The sequence below is a fragment of the Cnephaeus nilssonii genome (genome assembly GCF_951640355.1).
Source record: "Cnephaeus nilssonii genome assembly, chromosome: 1".
Lineage (NCBI taxonomy): Eukaryota > Metazoa > Chordata > Mammalia > Chiroptera > Vespertilionidae > Cnephaeus > Cnephaeus nilssonii.
The window spans coordinates 68642027-68660283 of NC_137072.1; the positions used below are offsets into that span (position 1 = coordinate 68642027).

General features: G+C 41.6%; 1 protein-coding gene across 1 annotated transcript in view; it reads right to left on the bottom strand.

Moving 5' to 3' along the window:
* The window catches only part of ANXA3 (annexin A3), a 51690-nt gene that overhangs the window by 16228 nt on the left and 17205 nt on the right, over positions 1 to 18257 (bottom strand). The window contains exons 3-9 of the mRNA XM_079771736.1: positions 17277 to 17364; positions 11379 to 11473; positions 10825 to 10938; positions 8422 to 8512; positions 3739 to 3818; positions 763 to 819; positions 334 to 427 (exon numbers count right to left, since the gene is read on the bottom strand). Coding sequence (XP_079627862.1) covers positions 334 to 427; positions 763 to 819; positions 3739 to 3818; positions 8422 to 8512; positions 10825 to 10938; positions 11379 to 11473; positions 17277 to 17364 — 619 coding nt within the window. The remainder of the gene's footprint in view (positions 1 to 333; positions 428 to 762; positions 820 to 3738; positions 3819 to 8421; positions 8513 to 10824; positions 10939 to 11378; positions 11474 to 17276; positions 17365 to 18257) is intronic.

Below are 18257 nucleotides of genomic sequence, written 5' to 3' on the forward strand. Positions count from 1 at the left end.
AACTAGGGAAGTGTTGGGGTGGAAGCAATGCAGCCAGGGTCCGCCATCCACAGGAACACTCCTCTCTGCTCTCACCCCAGAGGGCGGCCCCCTTTCTCCTCCGGCCATCCCTCCCCGTCTGCTTGTTACCTGTCACTAGGTACCCACTCAGCCTCGGGGGACAAGAGTCATGTCAGTTCTGCCCTGACTAGTTGTTTCCTGAACTGCTGACACATAAAAATGGAACCACCTTGGCAATCTTTAACTTCGTTTTCCAGAATTTTGTATATTAAATGCAAAAAAAACATTTGCAGAGCAACACAGAGCCAAAAGGATTGTAACGAGAGTCCTTACTTCGTTTCAGCTGGGGAAAGCTCCTTAGACACAGGATCTCTGTGAACGCATCTTCGTCTGTGCCCCACTTCTTCTCACCGGCATTATAGAGAATCTGCGGGACAAGGCGGGGAGACTTAAAATGTTCTTATGGACACAATCCTCTTGTCTCTTTTTGAAGGGTTGGAAGGAGAGGAGGTTTACTTTGTTGTAGAGTCAGGGAGATAATTATTCAAATGTCTCCCATTTAGCAGACTAGAAATCTGAGAGGTGCGGTGGCAGGGGCTAAGGGAATAATAACCCTACTGGGGAAGGCTGATCCCCAGCCTTCTCCTCAGACAGGACAGGAGACCGCGCCGCCCCAGCTGTGCCACAGAAATGAAAAGGTAGACGGGGCGGGGCGGGGCGCGGAGATAGTAAAGGAGATGTTTTCTTTGGTCTGTTACTGACCTGGGCATCCTTTTTGGCCAGCTGCTCATCCACTTTCAGACTTTCATCTCTTCTGCCCTAAACAAGGAAGATAAGAGCAAGGGCAACCCTTGTAAAGACAGATTCTAACGCTTGGTATTCCCACCAGCAGGGTGTCCGAGAGGTTCACAGAGGACCTGGGCTCCTGGGGCTCTAGTTGTTGCTCTGTCACTGACAAGCCACGAAATTTGTAGCAAAATCACACAATTTTCTGAGCTTTAGTTTCCTACTCTGAAAATTCAAAGATCATAAGGGAACGAAAAGACAAGCCACAGACTGGGAGAAAATATTGTTGGCAAACTCATATCTGATATAGGACTTATATCCAAAATATATAAAGAATTCTTAACATTCAGCAATAAGATAACAAACAACCCAACTGAAAAATGGGCAAAAGGCCGGAGCACCCTCGGGTACACAGATGGTAAAAAAGCACATGACAAGATTCTCAACATCAAATATCATTAGGGAGTTGAAAATTAAAACAATAAGATACCACTTATTAGAATGGCTAAAATCCAAAACACTGATAACACCATATTGCTGGCAAGGATTGCAGCAACAGGAACTCTCATTCATTGCTGGTAGGAATGCAAAATGGTACAGCCACACAGTTTGGCAGTTTCTTAACAAAACTAAACATGCTCCTACTCCTTGGTATTTACCCAAAGGAGTTGAACATTTATATTTACATAAAAGCTTGCGCATGAATGTTCACAGAAATTTCTATTCATCATCACCCAAACTTGGAAGCAACCAAGATGCCCTTCAACAGGTGAGACATACTACTATCGTATACCCATATAATGGAATAGTATTTGCGATGAAAAGGAAATGAGCTATCAAGCCAAGAAAAGACACTTAGCATGTTGCTAAGTGAAGGGGCCAGTCTGAAAAGACTACCCACTGTATAATTCCAACTATATGACCGTCTAGAAAAGGCAAAACCATAGAGACAGTACAAAGTCCAGTTGTTGTGAGGGGTTTGGAGGGAGGAAGAGAGAGATGAATAGTTGGAGCACAGAATATTTCTAGGGCAGTAAAACCATTCTGAATGATACTGTCCTGATGGATACATGACATTACGCATTTGTCAAAACTTATAGGCTGTATAACACAAAGAGTAAACCCTATTGTACACTACGGACTTTAGTTAATAATAACGTATCAGTATTCATCAACTGTAACAGATGTACCACTTTAACACAATATGTTAGTAATAGGAGAAATAGTGAGGGGACGGGAGGAACGGCATATGGGATCCCTCTGTACTTTCTGCTCAAATTTTCTGTCAGTCTAAAACTTCTCTAAAAAATAAAGTCTAATTAAAAAAAACAAAAAAAACAGTTCAAAGGTCCCCACCAGCTCTGCTGTTGAAGCCTCTGTGGCTAAGTATGTGCTCATGTGCAAGCACTTCAGCTCATAGAGACAGGAGGTGGAGAGGGAAAGAGGATTGCCTGAATTACTCTGAAAATGATAGGTGAATGAAATATTGGCTATAATATTAAAAAAGCATTTGTTCCTGTTTTCAAATAGATCCTCGTATGCCTGTCTGACTTTTGCATGATTTATTTGCTTCTTTTCAGTGTTGCTGATTCTCTACTGTTAGTTTGTTTGCCGGCTTGTTCTCTCATTGTGCACTCTGCTCCAGTCATAAAAATGCTGATTGTCAGCATAATAATAATCAGCCACCACTACCATGTACTGAGCACTTTCTACGTGCTAAGTACTTCATATCATCTATCTATCTATCATCTATCTATCTATCTATCTATCTATCTTTCTTTCTATCTATCTATCTATCTATCTATCTATCTATCTATCTATCATCTATCTATCTACCATCTATCTTTGCAGCATCTATGACATTAGTACTGTTATTACTTTAATTTTACACATGTTAAAACAAGGGCTTTGAGGCTTAAAGTAATGTGTCCAGACACATACTAGTAAAGCTAGTAGGCAACAGAGGAGCATACCATTCCAGGTCTGTTTGATTCTGAAACCTTGCCCGGAAGCCCTAATATTTGCTGCCTCCTGTGAGTATGTGCCCTTGCACACACATAGACGTGCACTTTTGAATATAAGCCTCTGCGGGTGTACGTTTGCAGCAATGCCCCATAAATTGGGTACCCTCCTAAGGTTTTCACGATTTGAAATAACTGAAACAAAAATTAGGGTAACTTGTTTCTTAGTGGCATATGCCTCACTTTGTTTGACAAGTGCTGTTTCAGCCCCCAGGCTGAGACCACCGGTGGGGTTCCCTCACACGTTACAGGCTGTGTAAATCAGCTGAAAGAGGCCATTGGGACGGGCTTATTTCCTCTCTTACACACACCTGGAATTACAGCTCATCCTTGACACTGCCCACCTTTATTATAAAGTCATGAGCCTCCTAAAAAGAGACAGCAAAGTGTGGAATCATTTAGTCACATGGTGATGAGTGATTTAGCAATTCTTCCAAAGGCATAAGGATGAAGTAGCTACAAGTTATATTTTTTTTTAATCCTGAGACTAATATACCCATCTCTGAAGACAATTTGTCTGTATTATGTTTCTGACTTAGTTTAAATGCTAACAAAAGGAATATTTATTCTTTGGAGTACAGATAAAAATAAGCATGTTCTGAAAATGGAGATACTTAAAATAGAAATGGACAATTATTTTATGTCAGATGAATTATCAGAACATTTCTAATGTATTGTGAAACCTGATCTAAACACTTTTAATCCATATACTGACCACCAAAAGATTTTTCTGTTACATGAAGATGTTATATTTTCCTGATGGTGGTTGAGCATTATACTGCTCCGTGGCAATGCAAACACAAAGTGAGTGAATCATTTCACAAGGAAAATTGCAAGCTCATTGTCTCCGTTTGGTTATTTTAAACTCCCTAATAATTTTTAATGAGCATGCAGCTAATTGAGGAATTAAAAAATAAAAGATAAACCTTACATCTGCCAAAGTCAACAGAGCTTTCCGGAAGTCACCAGATGTTTCAGAGCTGATGTCATCTCCAAGACTCTTCTTATACACTGAAACCACATAAGAATGGAATTAAGCCTTGACAAACTGGAAAATATTATTATAAACCAGAGAAACGTTTAAATGTCCACGTTGTCCAGAAATGAATATCTGATAAAATGATAAAATAAACCTTGCTCTTTTTTTTTTTATTTCCTGGTGTTCTTCTGAGAATGGATACCCTGTTGTAACTATTACCATAGTATGTGTTGTGGTAGATGCACAGGGACAGAACCAATTGCCATTCTGGATCAAACATGGTCAGTTCCATCTGACAATGGCACTCAGGAACACACGTACAGTGGGGCAGCTTGAGTGGGCTAACTGCTAGTCTGCCTTCCAGTTTCTATTCTCTCTTTCTTCCTTAGCAATAGAACAACCCTCATCTTGAGCAAGTCATAATGCCTGCAGTGTAAAGACTACATTCTCAGCTTTCCTCTTAGCGAGGTACAGCTCCATGACTAAGTTCTTGTCAGTGGAATGAAGGCAGACAAATGCGGCATTGCTGAGAAATCTCCGTAAGGGATGGCTCACGCCCATCTTAGTCCCTTCCTCCACCCTCATGCCTGGTCTGTAGAGGCATATCTGGAGCATACCTGGAGCTCAGGGAGCCATCCTGGACTATGAAGATAAGGACTACATCTAAATGAGGCAGAAACATAAGCAGGAAGGGGCCTGCACTCCTGAAAGTTCTGAGGAGCTCTCATGCCAGTCCTAGAATTGCCTGTCTCCAGACCTTGTCTACATGTGGGAGAAATACACTTAGATCTTATCTGAGCCACTGTAATATTTGTTTTATGGGTGCATAGAGCTAGAATGTATTATTTGATAGCTCTCAAAAGAAAGCTACCCTAAAAGACACTATTTTTCCATAACAAATGACAACTGCATGTTTCCCTGTTTCAGGGCTGACTAGTTGGAGCTCCTCTTGCATGGCTTATTATGCAGTGTGCACTGAGTTTAAGTCCCTGCTCGGCTCCATCCAGGCCGCACTAATCCTCTTGGAGTCATATGACTGGGTGTAGCTGACACCGGTGGCCGTTTGCACTCTGCCTGCATCACCTTTAAGGGCTCTATAAATTAGTCATATGAATGCTTGTCCTTTTAAATCAATAAAAGACAATTATAGAAAGTGATATGAGGTTATCTAGTAGCAAGAACTGTGTAGAAATCAAAACTCTTCCAGCATGTTTTAGTCTCTTTTTAAGAAATCTATAATTTTTGCAGAGCAATGCAAATAAGCAAAATTCACTATAAATTATCTAAGTAATAATAACATTAGGTAGGCACCATTTTACCTAACAGTCATGGCATCATTGTGTCTATTCTTCACTTTAATTAGAGAAAAATAATTATTTAAAAATATCAAGCCAAAGAATAAAGCTCTCACGTATTAGAATTTGAGGAAGTATTTTACATTTTAGAATCATCTAGATGAGGCCTTATAGTCATTTTATGTAGCCTCCCCACACCTCCCTTGACCCCAGATATTTTTCAAGAAATAAGAATAGGAAATACAATGCCTAGTTCCTTTATGAGGGCCAAGTAGATAGTCCCCCTGAATGGATTTCTCATGCCTGGGTCACCATTTCACATTACATGGCACCACTGCTCTTGCTGCAGCTGACTGCAACAGGGCTGGCATCTGACTCCAGGTGGCCAGCAACCTAAGAGGTGACTGGGTGGGAGAGTGTTGTCCAAAATAATGCTCTCTACTAATGAGTGCCTTCCTGAGCCCATCGAATGTTCTCCCTCAGGGAGTGAGCTGTCCAGGAAAAGGAGACAGAGACAATAGAGTAGCAGAAGAGTGAAAAGACTCCCAGAAATAAGGCACAAAACAGAGGCCAAGAATAACCAGAAAACAAGGGCAAATACAAGCTTTGAGTAGACAGACACTGTATGGCCAGGGAAGAGAAGTTACTCGGCCTTGTCAAAAACAGCAGAAGCAGTGAGGGAGGAGAAAGAGTTGCTGTAATGAAAACATCAGCGCGGGGGGGGGGGGGGGGGGTGGGCACAATGCATGCCTGATGCTGAGGGAGTGACACGGTAGCTGAGTCCCTGGAGCAGGGCTGCTGTGTCCTGAGTCTCTGTAAAGCTTGGCTGTACCTAATTGAGACTGTTTCCTTTCTTTGCGTTTTGTGTATCGTTAACCCCTACTCACCAGTGATCTGCATGCAATTCCATTTCTTTTAGCCTTAGAGAGCTCCAGCTCACCCAGGTATCACGGCATCCGGTGACTCAGAACTATTATCGCTTGTCATACTTACAAAACCACAGTCCTAAATGCTAGATATGTCACTTGGCTCTTAAGATCCCAATCTGGATCTTGAGGATATTCATTCAATAAATATTTGAATTTGCCTTCCGCTCTTCTGAGCACTGGAGCTACAGCAGTGAACAAAACAGACAAAAGGCACGCCTCCACAGAGCGTATATCCCAGGGCTGTTCGTCTGTCAGTGCTGGGCTCCAGGGGGCCATCCTGTGGCAAGTCACCTCACGGAGCAGTGACTTTTCTAAGAAACACCAGGAAGCAGCAAGGAACCTGGCTCTGATGATTTTTTATACGTAAAAAAACTAATGGAACCAAATTACTGGTATATGTGGAACTAATGGAACCAATTTTTTTAAACACTTACAATGTACCTACTTTGCCCATTTAGCAATTATCTCATCTACTCCAAATTTACCTTTCTACACCCTGCTTTGTGGAGCTGGGTTTGGGACTCTACAAATTACATTTCTCTTTTGTACCCACCCTGAACACCCGTTAGGTTCCACCAATTCGGGGGTGGAGGGGGGCACGAGAGGGAGACTGGAAGGCAGGAGGAGGAAAGAAGAACATGCTACTTGCTTGCTATTCAGGTCAATGGCAACCCCGTGAAGGGCTTTCTCCCTGACAGCAGCAGCTGTCCCCGACTACTAGGACAAGTCGCTTAGCACCCCTCCCTCCTGGGGGTCCAGCTCCAGCCAGATGGAACCTTTCTCGGAGTCTGGACTCCAGCTCCTTAAGCCTCTCCTCCCAGCCCCTGAGGCATCAACACCTGCAAGACGGTGCCTCTCCTCTGAGCTTCTCGTATCTGAAAACCCCAACCTCTTTCCTCTGTTGTCTCAGCCCTGGGAGTTATACCTCTGTGCCACACCTGTGTGCCCTTTTTGCTTTTTCAGTCCTTCCAAAGGTGTTCAAACAATTCTCTACATCAAATTCTCTGTTAAAATACCGACTGCCATTTCTGTTTTTCTCACTAGACCTTGATTAACACATCAGCAATGAAACAGTCACTGACCTATCACTGAGGTTTTTACCTTCTAATGAGACTTTCTCAAAGTGGCCTCTCTAACCCCCACCAGGGGGACAGTATAGCCCTTATTGAGACCCCTCCCACTGCAGAGGCTTCCTGACACACAAACTCAGAAACCATGGCTCCCTTGAGGGTTACAGAGGCTGTCGTATAATACAGAAGTGGGCTGGAATTTGTCCCTGGTTCCTGGTACGTCACCTCTAAGTCCTTGGAAATGACTAAATAATAGAAATGTCTTTGTTGTTCCTGGCAGGTCCCATGAACCACACCTGAGTATTTGCTGACAAGATGACTCAGGATCCGAGTGATCAGGGGCTGGTCACACCAGAAAGACCAACCATGTGATTCGAGGATTCAGGTTCTGAGCCACATGAGATCGGCCTGACCTCTTGGGGGAGGAGCACTGGAGATGAGTTTAATCATGTGGCCAGTGGTCCAATCGATCATGCCTAGGTAATGAAACCCCAATAAAGACTGTGGAATCCAAGCTCGAGTGAGCTTCCCTGGTTGGTAATTATACATCGATGTGCTGGGAGGGCTCTGTATCCTGAGGACACAGAAGCTGTGCATTTGGGACCCTCCCAGGCCTCTCCCTATGCATCTCTTCCTTTGAACAATCCTGATTTGTATTCTTTATGGTACACTTCTAATTGCGCAGAGAGCACTTTCTTGAGTTCTATCAGTCATTCTAGTGAGCTACTGCGCCTGAGGGAAGAGTGAGAACCCCTCAATTTGTAGCCATTTGGTTAGAAGTGCATGTGGCCTGGGAACACCTGCTCTCGTGGCTCATTTCTGAAGTTCGGGGAGCCTGCTTGGGCCTGTGCTCTAACTTGCGAAGTCACGCTAACCCTGGGTCGTCAGTGTCAGAATTGCGAGGCAGGGGCTTTCTAGTTTTTCTATAGCCGACAGGCGATGAGGACTTCAGCTAATTGCTGAACACGCTCTCTAAATGGTTCATCTAATTCCCCACCAAAAGTCATGAGGCTGATCTAAGTGGCTCTTAACATATAATATTAACATACAATGATTCGAGTCTCTTACATGGATGAAATTAGTTGATTCAATTGAGCGGTGATCGCTGAGAGCAAAAGGCAAAGTATTAATGCCATCATTGTGTAGCAGTGTCTAGCTCAATCATATTAAATTTTTCTCTGAAAATCCCACAGACCTTAGCCCATTTTAGAATGGAGCCTCTTTTTGATGTCTTGCCTTCTCAAAAGCCTTGTGAAGAAGAGATTGGTGGGTTTCTGGGAAAGGCAACACTGGCTCATATACGTGTGGATGGTGGTAAAGGTAAGCAGAGAAGAGGATGACCTGTGTAGTAGGCTTGAGAGATCTCCTTCATCTGCCTGCTTGTCCTGGTGGTTAAGATTTCAATCAATGCATCTTCATCTGTTCCAGTGCCCTAAAAAGGGAATCTGTTTTTAGAGCACTTGAAAAACTTAAATTCATGCATTTCAGTCTTAATATCTTGTTTTATATGAATGCAAAGAAGAGTTTTGAATAAATCAACATAAGGGTCTTTATGGATCTAAAGCAGTTTTCTACTATTCCATATTTTAAACTTAAATAATATGAATCATGTGGAGTTAACTGACATCAAATTTCCCCCCAAATTTCATACTCTAATACAAAAATCAACTGAATAATTCTAGGAAGAAATAGTAGAAAGGGAAAGGCCTACGGCATTCGAGATCAGAAGTGAGCGTTCAAACACACTATTGCATTTAGGAAGGGCTCTGCAATTCTTTTGAATGAGTTCATCCCTACACTAATGTACTAGGTTGGTCAGCATGTATCACCCTCTTCATTCAGGGAGATTTTAAAGCCTCAATAATGTATAATGGGCCCACTTGGTTTAGGAATTAGTTACTCCTGAGCCTTGGTCTATATTGAGATCACTGAATCACACTGTGACTCAAAAGAAGCCACTTACACTAGGACTTGATAAAAATAAGACCAATGGCCTGGCTGGTGTGGCTCCGTGGTTGAACGTCAAACTATGAACCAGGAGGTCACGTTTTGATTCCTGGTAAGGGCACATGCCCAGGTTGCATGGGGAGAGGGGCATGCAGGAGGCAGCCAACCAATGATTCTCTCTCATCATTGATGTTTCTATCTATCTCTCCCTCTCCCTTCCTCTCTGAAATCAATAAAAAACATATATTTTTAAAAATACACCAAAGCAGCATAGAAACATAGGCTGAATTCTTGTCCCTCCATTGTAGAGTCCTACCTGCCCCCATATTTTGCCTTTAAAAATTATTAATTTAAAAATTTTAAATACATGAACTTTTAGAGCAGTTTTAGTTTCACAGCAAAACTGAGTGGGCCCAATATATCTTTTATCTTCCTTGCTTAGTAATAGAACGCCTAATTTTTTTACTTAGCACATAGCTACCCAAATAAATACATACTATGTGTCTCAGCTTCCCTTAGGCTAGGTTTCTCCATCTAACTAAACTCTCATCAATGGAATATATATGAAGTTCCCCATACATTTTCTGATAGTCCTCAAGGATCCGGGATGAACCCTTCTTTGTCCCTTAACTCTTTTTAGCTTGGATGAAGACATAATGGCTGGACTGAAACTGGATCTTTGTTGAACTGGGATGGTCAGGAGAGGGTGTGATGGTTACATGTCAACTTGGCCAGGCTACATTCCTCAGTTATTTAACCAAACACTAATTAGGTTTGCTCTAAAGGTGTTTTGTAGATATAACTGAAGTTCATTATCAGTTGACTTTAAATAAGGGAGATTATCTTAGATATTTTATGTGGGACTAATTTAGTCGGTTGAAAGGCTGTATGAGCAGACCTGAGACTTCTCTGAAGAAAAAATTCTACCTGTGGGCAGCAGCTCAAGGTGGTGCTAAGAGTTCAAGCCTGACCTTCAGATTTTAGATTTGCCTAGCTAGCGCCATAACCGTGTAACCAAGTCCCTGCAATACATCTCTTAATATATATCTCCTGCTACTGGTTCTGCCTCTCTGGGGAACCCTGACTGATAACGGATAGAATTTTAAAAAGACACAGAGATAGACAGGAGCCAGACTGTGCTGGATAATGAAGGTCATGGTAAGGAGTTTAAATTTGAAGTATTCAAATTCATTGTCAATTTATGCAGCTGAATAATATAATCGATTCTAGAAACTTTATAAAAATAATTTTGGCTATTCTGTGTGAATAAACGTGAGATGTGTAAAAATGGAGGCAAAGGGACCAATTAGGCCATTGGTGTGGTCCAGTCAGAAGATGATGTGGTGAACCAGAATATTAGCAATGGATTGAGAGATGTGCTCTCATTTTTTATAAATCTTGGAGTAGATCTAATGGGCCTCCAGATAGATTTGGGAGCTCTGAAGGATGAGGAAAAGCAAGGGATCAAAGATAATACTAGGTCTTTGGCCTAACCAGTGGGGTTGATGATGGTGCCATTCATTTTGAATAACAATAAAATAGAGTATTTGACTCTTCAGGTCAAAAAACAAACAAATTAGAATGACAATATCCTTTCAGCCCAGGATCACCTGGGTTCAAGGTTCGACAACTGCTTCCCATTTCAGGGTTGCTCTACCAGTTGGAGAGTACAGAATCAAAATGACACCCAAATCTATCAAATTTACACCCATATCTCAACTGTGCACAGGAAGAAAGTCACCATTTTTGATGACATAGTCAAATCCTGGGCAGAAGTGACTCGTGTAGGGCTCATACCTTCATGGATTTCTTTAGCTGCTTCGCATCAAACACTGCTGGAGGAGTCACGAGAGCCACCATGAGATGCTCAAAGTGGCCAGAGAGATCACTCTTTAGGTCATCTTTCAGTTTCTAAAATAAAAAAACCCAAAATGATAAGTGTGACATACTCTTCTTTTTTCTTTCTCTAAGTCACCTAGTGAAAGATGAACATATGTAAAAACAGGGGTCCTCAAACTTTTTAAACAGGGGGCCAGTTCACTGACCCTCAGGCCATTGGAGGGCCAGACTATAGTTTAAAAAAAAACTATGAAGAAATTCCTATGCACACTGCACATATCTTATTTTGAAGTAAAAAAACAAAATGGCAAAAACACCCGCATGTGGCCTCCGGGCCGTAGTTTGAGGATGCCTGAATGAAAACATGAATGTTCTAAAACTCTCTCTAACCTCATCTCTTCCTTCTTCCTCTTACACCTATATCTTTGACTTTCTATATTGCTGTCATATTGGAACTTTTTCTGTTTCTTAAATGTCCCCACCTGGATTTTGCCCATGTTAATCAATTGTACCTTTTCATATGCTGCTTGATATTCCTTAACGATCAGCTGCCGCTGTGCATTCGACCTCTCAGTCAGAATGCTGATAAGCGTTTTCTCGTCAGTTCCTAAATGAAATGAAAATAATGTTACTTACTATCAATCCAAAGATGCTTAGTACCTGTCGTGAACAAAAGAAAATGATTGATGGTCTGAAACAAATGCAGATAGGAAGGCATTTTAATTTTTATTTGTTTTAGAATTTTTTGTTGTTGTTGTTAATCCTCACTGAAAGATATTTTTTCCTTTTTTTTTTTTTTTTTTTTTTTTTTGAGAGAGTGGAAGGGAGTGAAGAGACAGAGAGAGAAGCATTGAAGTGAGACAAATATATCCATTGGTTGCTTCCCACACATGCAGGGGTTGAACTTGCAACCCAGGTCATGCCCTTGACTGGAGTCAAACCTAATACCCTTCAGTCCACGAGCCGATGCTCTAACCACTGAGTAAAATTGAGTTCACTAGAATATGTTTTTATTGATTTTAGAGAGAGGCAGGAAGAGGAGAAGAGAGAAACAGCTGCCTCTTGCATGCCCCTTACTGGCTATAGAGCCTGAAACTCTAACCCTAACTAACCCTAAACCCAGGCATGTGCCCTGACCAGGAATTGAACTGGTAAACTCTTGGTGCATGGGATAAACTCAACCAACTGAGCCACACCAGTAAGGGTGGCATTTTAATTTTTAATTTCCAAGTTGAAATCTTTATTTCTTTGTTTGCCTGACTTTTGGAAAAGGAAATTAACTTTATTTGTATAGTTTTGGGGGAAGAAAACAATCACTGCCTAAATATTTCTCTGACAGAGGGAGCAGCACAAGGAACATAGTGCTTTTGGACCAGATGTTTTTCCCGTATGAGGTTCAGTTACTATCCTGTACCTTTTCTCTTTCTTATCTCTATACTTGATATCAAAATCCTCTTTCCTCTAAAAAAAGAAACTGACATTGAGAACCCACCATGTACTAGACATCTTTTACTAGTAATTACTGTCATATTTAATATTCACAGGGGCCCTAGGAATAGGTATGATTAAACTGTCCTAAAGATGAAGATACTAACACTTAGAAAACTTACCTCACTTGCCAGAGTCATGCAGCTTTTAAGTAGTGAACAAGAATTTGAACCCAAATTTCTGACTCCAAAACACATACACTGAGTAGCCAGATTATTATGATCTCTGAATATATAATAATATATATTATTATATAATACTAGAGGCCTGGTGCACGAAATTCGTGCACGGAGGGGGGTTGTCCCTCAGCCCAGCCTGTACCCTCTCCAATATGGGACCCCTCAAGGGATGTCCTACTGCCCGTTTACGGGCAGTAGGACATCCCTCTCACAATCCAGGACTGCTGGCTCCCAACTGCTTGCCTGCCTGCCTTCCTGATTGCCCCTAACCGCTTCTGCCTGCCAGCCTGTTTGCCCCCAACTTCCCTCCTCTGCCGGACTGGTCACCCCTAACTGCCCTCTCCTGCAGGGTTGATCACCTCCAACTGCCCTCCCTTGCAGGCCTGGTCCCTCTCAACTGCCCTCCCCTGCTGGCCATCTTGTGGTGGCCATCTTGTGTCCACATGGGGCAGGATCTTTGACCACATGGGGGCAGCTATATTGTGTGTTGCAGTGATGATCAATCTGCATATTACTCTTTTATTAGATAAGATAGAGGCCTGGTACAGGGGTGGGGGCCAGCTGGTTTGCCCTGAAGTGTGTCCTGGATCAGGATGGGGGTTCCCTTGTGGTGTGGGGCGGCCTGAGCGAGGGGCTTGTGGTGGTTTGCAAGCCGGCCACACCCCCTGGCAACCCAAGTGGAGGCCCTGGTATCTGGAATTTATTTTCCTTTTACAATTGAAACTTTGTAGCCTGGAGCGGAGCCAAGCCTGGGGCTCCCTACGAGGCCGGCAGCCATTTCTGTTGGGGTTATAATTGAAACTTTGTTGCCTTAAGCAGGTGGGCCCAGCCAGGGTGTGAGGAAAGCTTTGCTTCCCCTGTTGCCGGCGGCAACCCTGGCCTGCTCTCTCAAGCTCTGTTCTGCCGCCATTTGTTTGAATTTGTTTACCTTCTATAATTGAAACTTTGTAGCTTGAGTGGAGGCTTAGGCCTGGCAAGGGCAGGCAGAAAGCTTGGCTTCCTCTGTTACCTAGGAAACCTTGCTCTCTGTGGCTGTAGCCATCTTGGTTTGGGTTAATTTGCATGCTCGCTCTGATTGGATGGTGGGTGTGGCCTGTGGGCGTGGTTTGTGGGTGTGTCAGAGGTATGGTCAATTTGCATATTTGTCTATTATTAGGTAGGATTATATATATATATATATATATATATATATATATATATATATATATATATACTGAGTGGCCAGATTATTATGACCACCCCATCAGTACTTCGTTGGGCCACCTTTTGCCTTCAGTACTGCAGTGATTCTTCTTGGCATTGACTCCACGAGATGTTGAAAGGTGATGCGAGGAATCTGACACCATGCCTGATGAATAGCACTGTCCAGTTCTGTGAGATTTGATGGTTGTGGAACCAGCTGCCTGATGGCTCTTTTAACTTCGTCCCACAAATGCTCAATCGGATTGAGATCTGGTGATTGTGGGGGCTACCAAAGCAAGGTAAAGTCTCCCTCATGTTCTTAAAACCACTCCTGCACAATACGAGCACCATGGCATGGCACATTGTCTTGTTGGAAGAAGCCATCTCCATTGGGATATGCCATCAACATAATAGGATGAACTTGATCAGCAACGATACTTAGGTATGTTGTGCTATTCAGACGTTGTTCCACACGAATTAAAGGGCCCAAATCATGCCAGGAAAACATGCCCCAAACCATAACACTGTCCCCACCAGCTTGAAGGGTTGTACTCCTGCATGTGGGGTGCATGCTTTCATGCTGTTTCCGCCAAATTCTCACTCTGCCATCTGCATGATGCAACTGGAAACGTGATTCATCGGACCACGTGACTTTTTTCCAGTGCTCGACTGTCCAATCCTTGTGTTCCTGTGTGCATTGGAGATGTTTTGTCTTGGTAACTGCAGACAGCAAAGGTGTTCGAACAAGCCTTCGGCTTCCATATCCCATACGATGCAGTGTATGGCTAATTTGCCTATAAACGTCAGGTGGTCATAATAATCTGGCCACTCAGTGTATATATTAGAGGCCTGGTGCATGAATTTGTGCATGGGTGGGGTCCGGCCAGCCTGGCCAGGGGGAGGGGACATGGGCAGTTGGCTGGCCTGCCTGCTGGATGAACTCCTGGTCAAGGGGACAATTTGCATATTAGCCTTTTATTAAAAAGGGTATACACTGAGTGGCCAGATTATTATGCATTCAGAGATCATAATAATCTGGCCACTCAGTGTATCTCTCCTGGTCTATACCTCTCTCAGGCATTCCACAGCTATTTACTTAATCACCTGAGTAAAGAATAACATCTGGCCAGGGCTGATGCTGGCCTGACCAAGAAAGACCTCACGATCACTAGATTCTTGATAATTATAGTATTAAGATAATGTAAGTCATGTTAGCCTCCTTAGCAGTAGAGGAATACACCTGGGTTGGGGAGCTATGAGTTGGCCTGCACGCACTGCGTCTGCATGACTAGAATGGTACAAAAGAATAATTGGAATGCTAGACTCAACTTCTCTGTGTTAAACTGACCCACACACAACTTGGGTATACACGACCTTGACAATCAATGGTACACACTCTACATCATTGATGGGATAAAAGGAACTGTACTTGGTTAGCTACTAAGTCTCCCATTGAAAGATGCTGCCCCACTGTATCTGTGGTCTTGTAGTTTTCTATACAGTTAAGACAACATAGACTTAGTGTCAAGCCTAGTTGTGTCCTGTGAGCCTGACTATTAACTTAGACCTGTAATGGCTTCTGTGTTGGTGCATGACTAGACACTTCCAAACGCATAAGTATCTCAAACTCAGCATGCCCCACATTGAAATCATTCCACTTCCTTTCTAACTTTTCTTTCATTCTGTTCCCTCAATGACACACTATGATGTAGTCATCCAACCAAAAATCCTGGGAGTCATTCTATACTCCTTTCTCCTCTTTCCTCCCTACATTGTAGCAATCATCTGCATCCCTTGAATTTGTCCTCTCCTCTACCACTGTGTGCTCATCATATATTACCCAGAAACTTCAACAGCCTCCTATCTTGACCTCCTTGTAATTCATACTGTATATTACCGCCTAAACATGCATCTGATCATATTAATCTCTTGCTTGAAATCATAATGCTCTCTGCAACCTTCAGGATGAAGGTGATACTCCTTTACTTGTACAGCAGGTCATTAGGATCTAGCTCAGATGCTTTATGAAGCCTGCTTTAGCATATGGCTACACAGGAGGATCATAGCTACTGCCAGAGGGAACAGATTTAATGTCATGAGAGGCTGACATACACCATGGGTCTGTTTCCTGTGAGAGAATTCTGATTTCTCTAGGGAGCAACAATCTTGATCATTGGTGCAGCAGGAACCTGGACCCAAATCTCTGTCTAGAAAACATGTATATCCCTCTCTCAACCATTTCAGACCCATAAACATGCAATAAAATTTACTATAACCAATGTTAGAAGAAAACCACAAATCGGAAGAAGATATTTTCATGGCCTGTAATTTTTTTAAAAGTTTAATATCCAAAATTTGTAACAAAAATCCTGCCAATCATGAAGAAGACAATCCAACTAAAAAATGGATAAAAGATATGAAGAAGTCAATCATGGGAGAAGAAGCAAATAATCCAGAAATGATTATTTGGTCATGGGAATGTGGAGAAGAGAGGAAACAAACACACATTCAGAATGAGGTGCAATTTTAAATTCTTTTACTTTTTAATTTTTAGAGAGAGAGAGAGAGAAACATAGATTTGTTGTTCCATTTATTTATGCATTCATTGGTGGATTCTTGTATGTGCCCTGACTGGGGATAGAATCCAGAATCTTGGCATGTTGGGATGATGCTCTAACCAACTGAGCTATCCAGCCAGGGCCAAATGAGGTATCATTTTAGTCTCACTCAATTGGAAATATGGAATAGTATGACCTTAGCAAATATTGATAAGAATATAGAGCAAGAGGAAATCTCATGTATTCCTGCTAGGAATGCTATTTTGTATAATCATTTCAGTGAGCAGTTTGGCAATAATTTTAATTTGAAGATAAACACCTTCAACTTAGAAATTCTAATTGTTTTATTCTACAGAAATGTTGGCAACTGTGCACATAAGCAGGAATATTTAATGTGGTATTTTTATATTGTAATAGAAAAGAATTATAGGCAACTTGACTATTCCATTAATATTCCCATCTTACAATATAGTAATCTAATAGACTGCTATGCAGTTAAAATTAATGAACTAGAGCTAAACATATCAACATGGATAAATCTCAAAAACATAATGTTAAGGGATAAAAAGTTACAGAAGAATTTATGCAGTATGATTTCAATTTATACTGTCTGAGACCATGCAAAACAAAATGATTTTACAAAATTACAAGTTTCATGGGAATAAACTCTAATTTAAGATAGTGTTTATCTCTAGGGAATGAGGTCCTAGAAGGATTGGCAGGGGCTGTATTTGTGATGATTTATAATGTTGATGATAATTACTGTTGCTGGTAGCAGTGATGGTGATGGTAGCATTTAATATTAAGTAAATAGGGCAAATTTTGAGATTTAATAAAACTGGGTTCCCTATATTTTTCCTCATTATTTCACAATTTTAAGTATCTTACAATTTCTCTAACTGAGTAAGCCAACTTGGGCAAACTGAACCATTTCACTTTTGGAGTTTAAAATATAATCTAACTTGCTTCAACATGAAGAGAGGAATTATAAAGCACCACTCACCAATTCCTCGGATTGCCTTTCGAATCGCTTCAGCATCCACTGACGGGCTAAAGCCTGGATAATCACGCACCGTCCCACGCTGTCCCACCTGGAAGGAAATATTTGAAAGTCCCACCAGTTCAAAAATGACACTTTTGTTTATATTACATATGCACTTCCCCATCCATCTCTTGTAAAAATAACAAACCCAGAATTTGCACACCCTCTCCCTTCAGGAATGGTTCAAGAGAGATGCAGGCAATATGATGGCTACCCCATGGATTATGTGGCCTCTCCTTTTCCCCTCTCGTGTAACAAATTAGAAATATAAATAGTATTAACCCTGGAACTCTGAAGAGTATTTGTTTTAAAGTGGCATCTGCATCACAGCAAAGAAAAAGTGGAAATTTCCTACATCCTCTTTGTTTTCAAGTGATAATTCAAAGCGTTTCACTGCATCTCACACAGAAGTAATGGAGGTTTGCAGACTTCAATTGTTTGAATTAATATTGACCATCGTCCTTGGGGAACTCTGCACTAAGGGATCCATAAATGAAAACCCCATTAGGACTGCCTGTTGTTAAGCTTTGTTTAATGGATGTGCAATCGTGGCTGATAAATTCTCTTCGGAAAGTTCCACTGACATAGATCTTCAGGAATAGCATGGAAATGAAAACTGCCACGATACCCATTTTAAACACAAATTAGAACCGTGTCAGGAAGCTGGGAAAGATCATCCTGTAGAAAGAATAAAATACCTTAAACCTGCTTAAGAGACAGTAGAAGAGCCATTAAGACGTTGAGAAAAATCCAAGTAAACATGCTCTTATATGGTATTTTCTAACTTTTTGAATAAAAACCTATCTTTACAGTAATAATGTTTTTTCCCCTAAACTGATTTTCCTATCCTGTTAATGAATAATAGTAGCTCTGTTACTCTGTGTTACTATGGCATTATCTAGGCTCTCCTGAAGTGTTTAATATTTTAATGAAAAGACATTC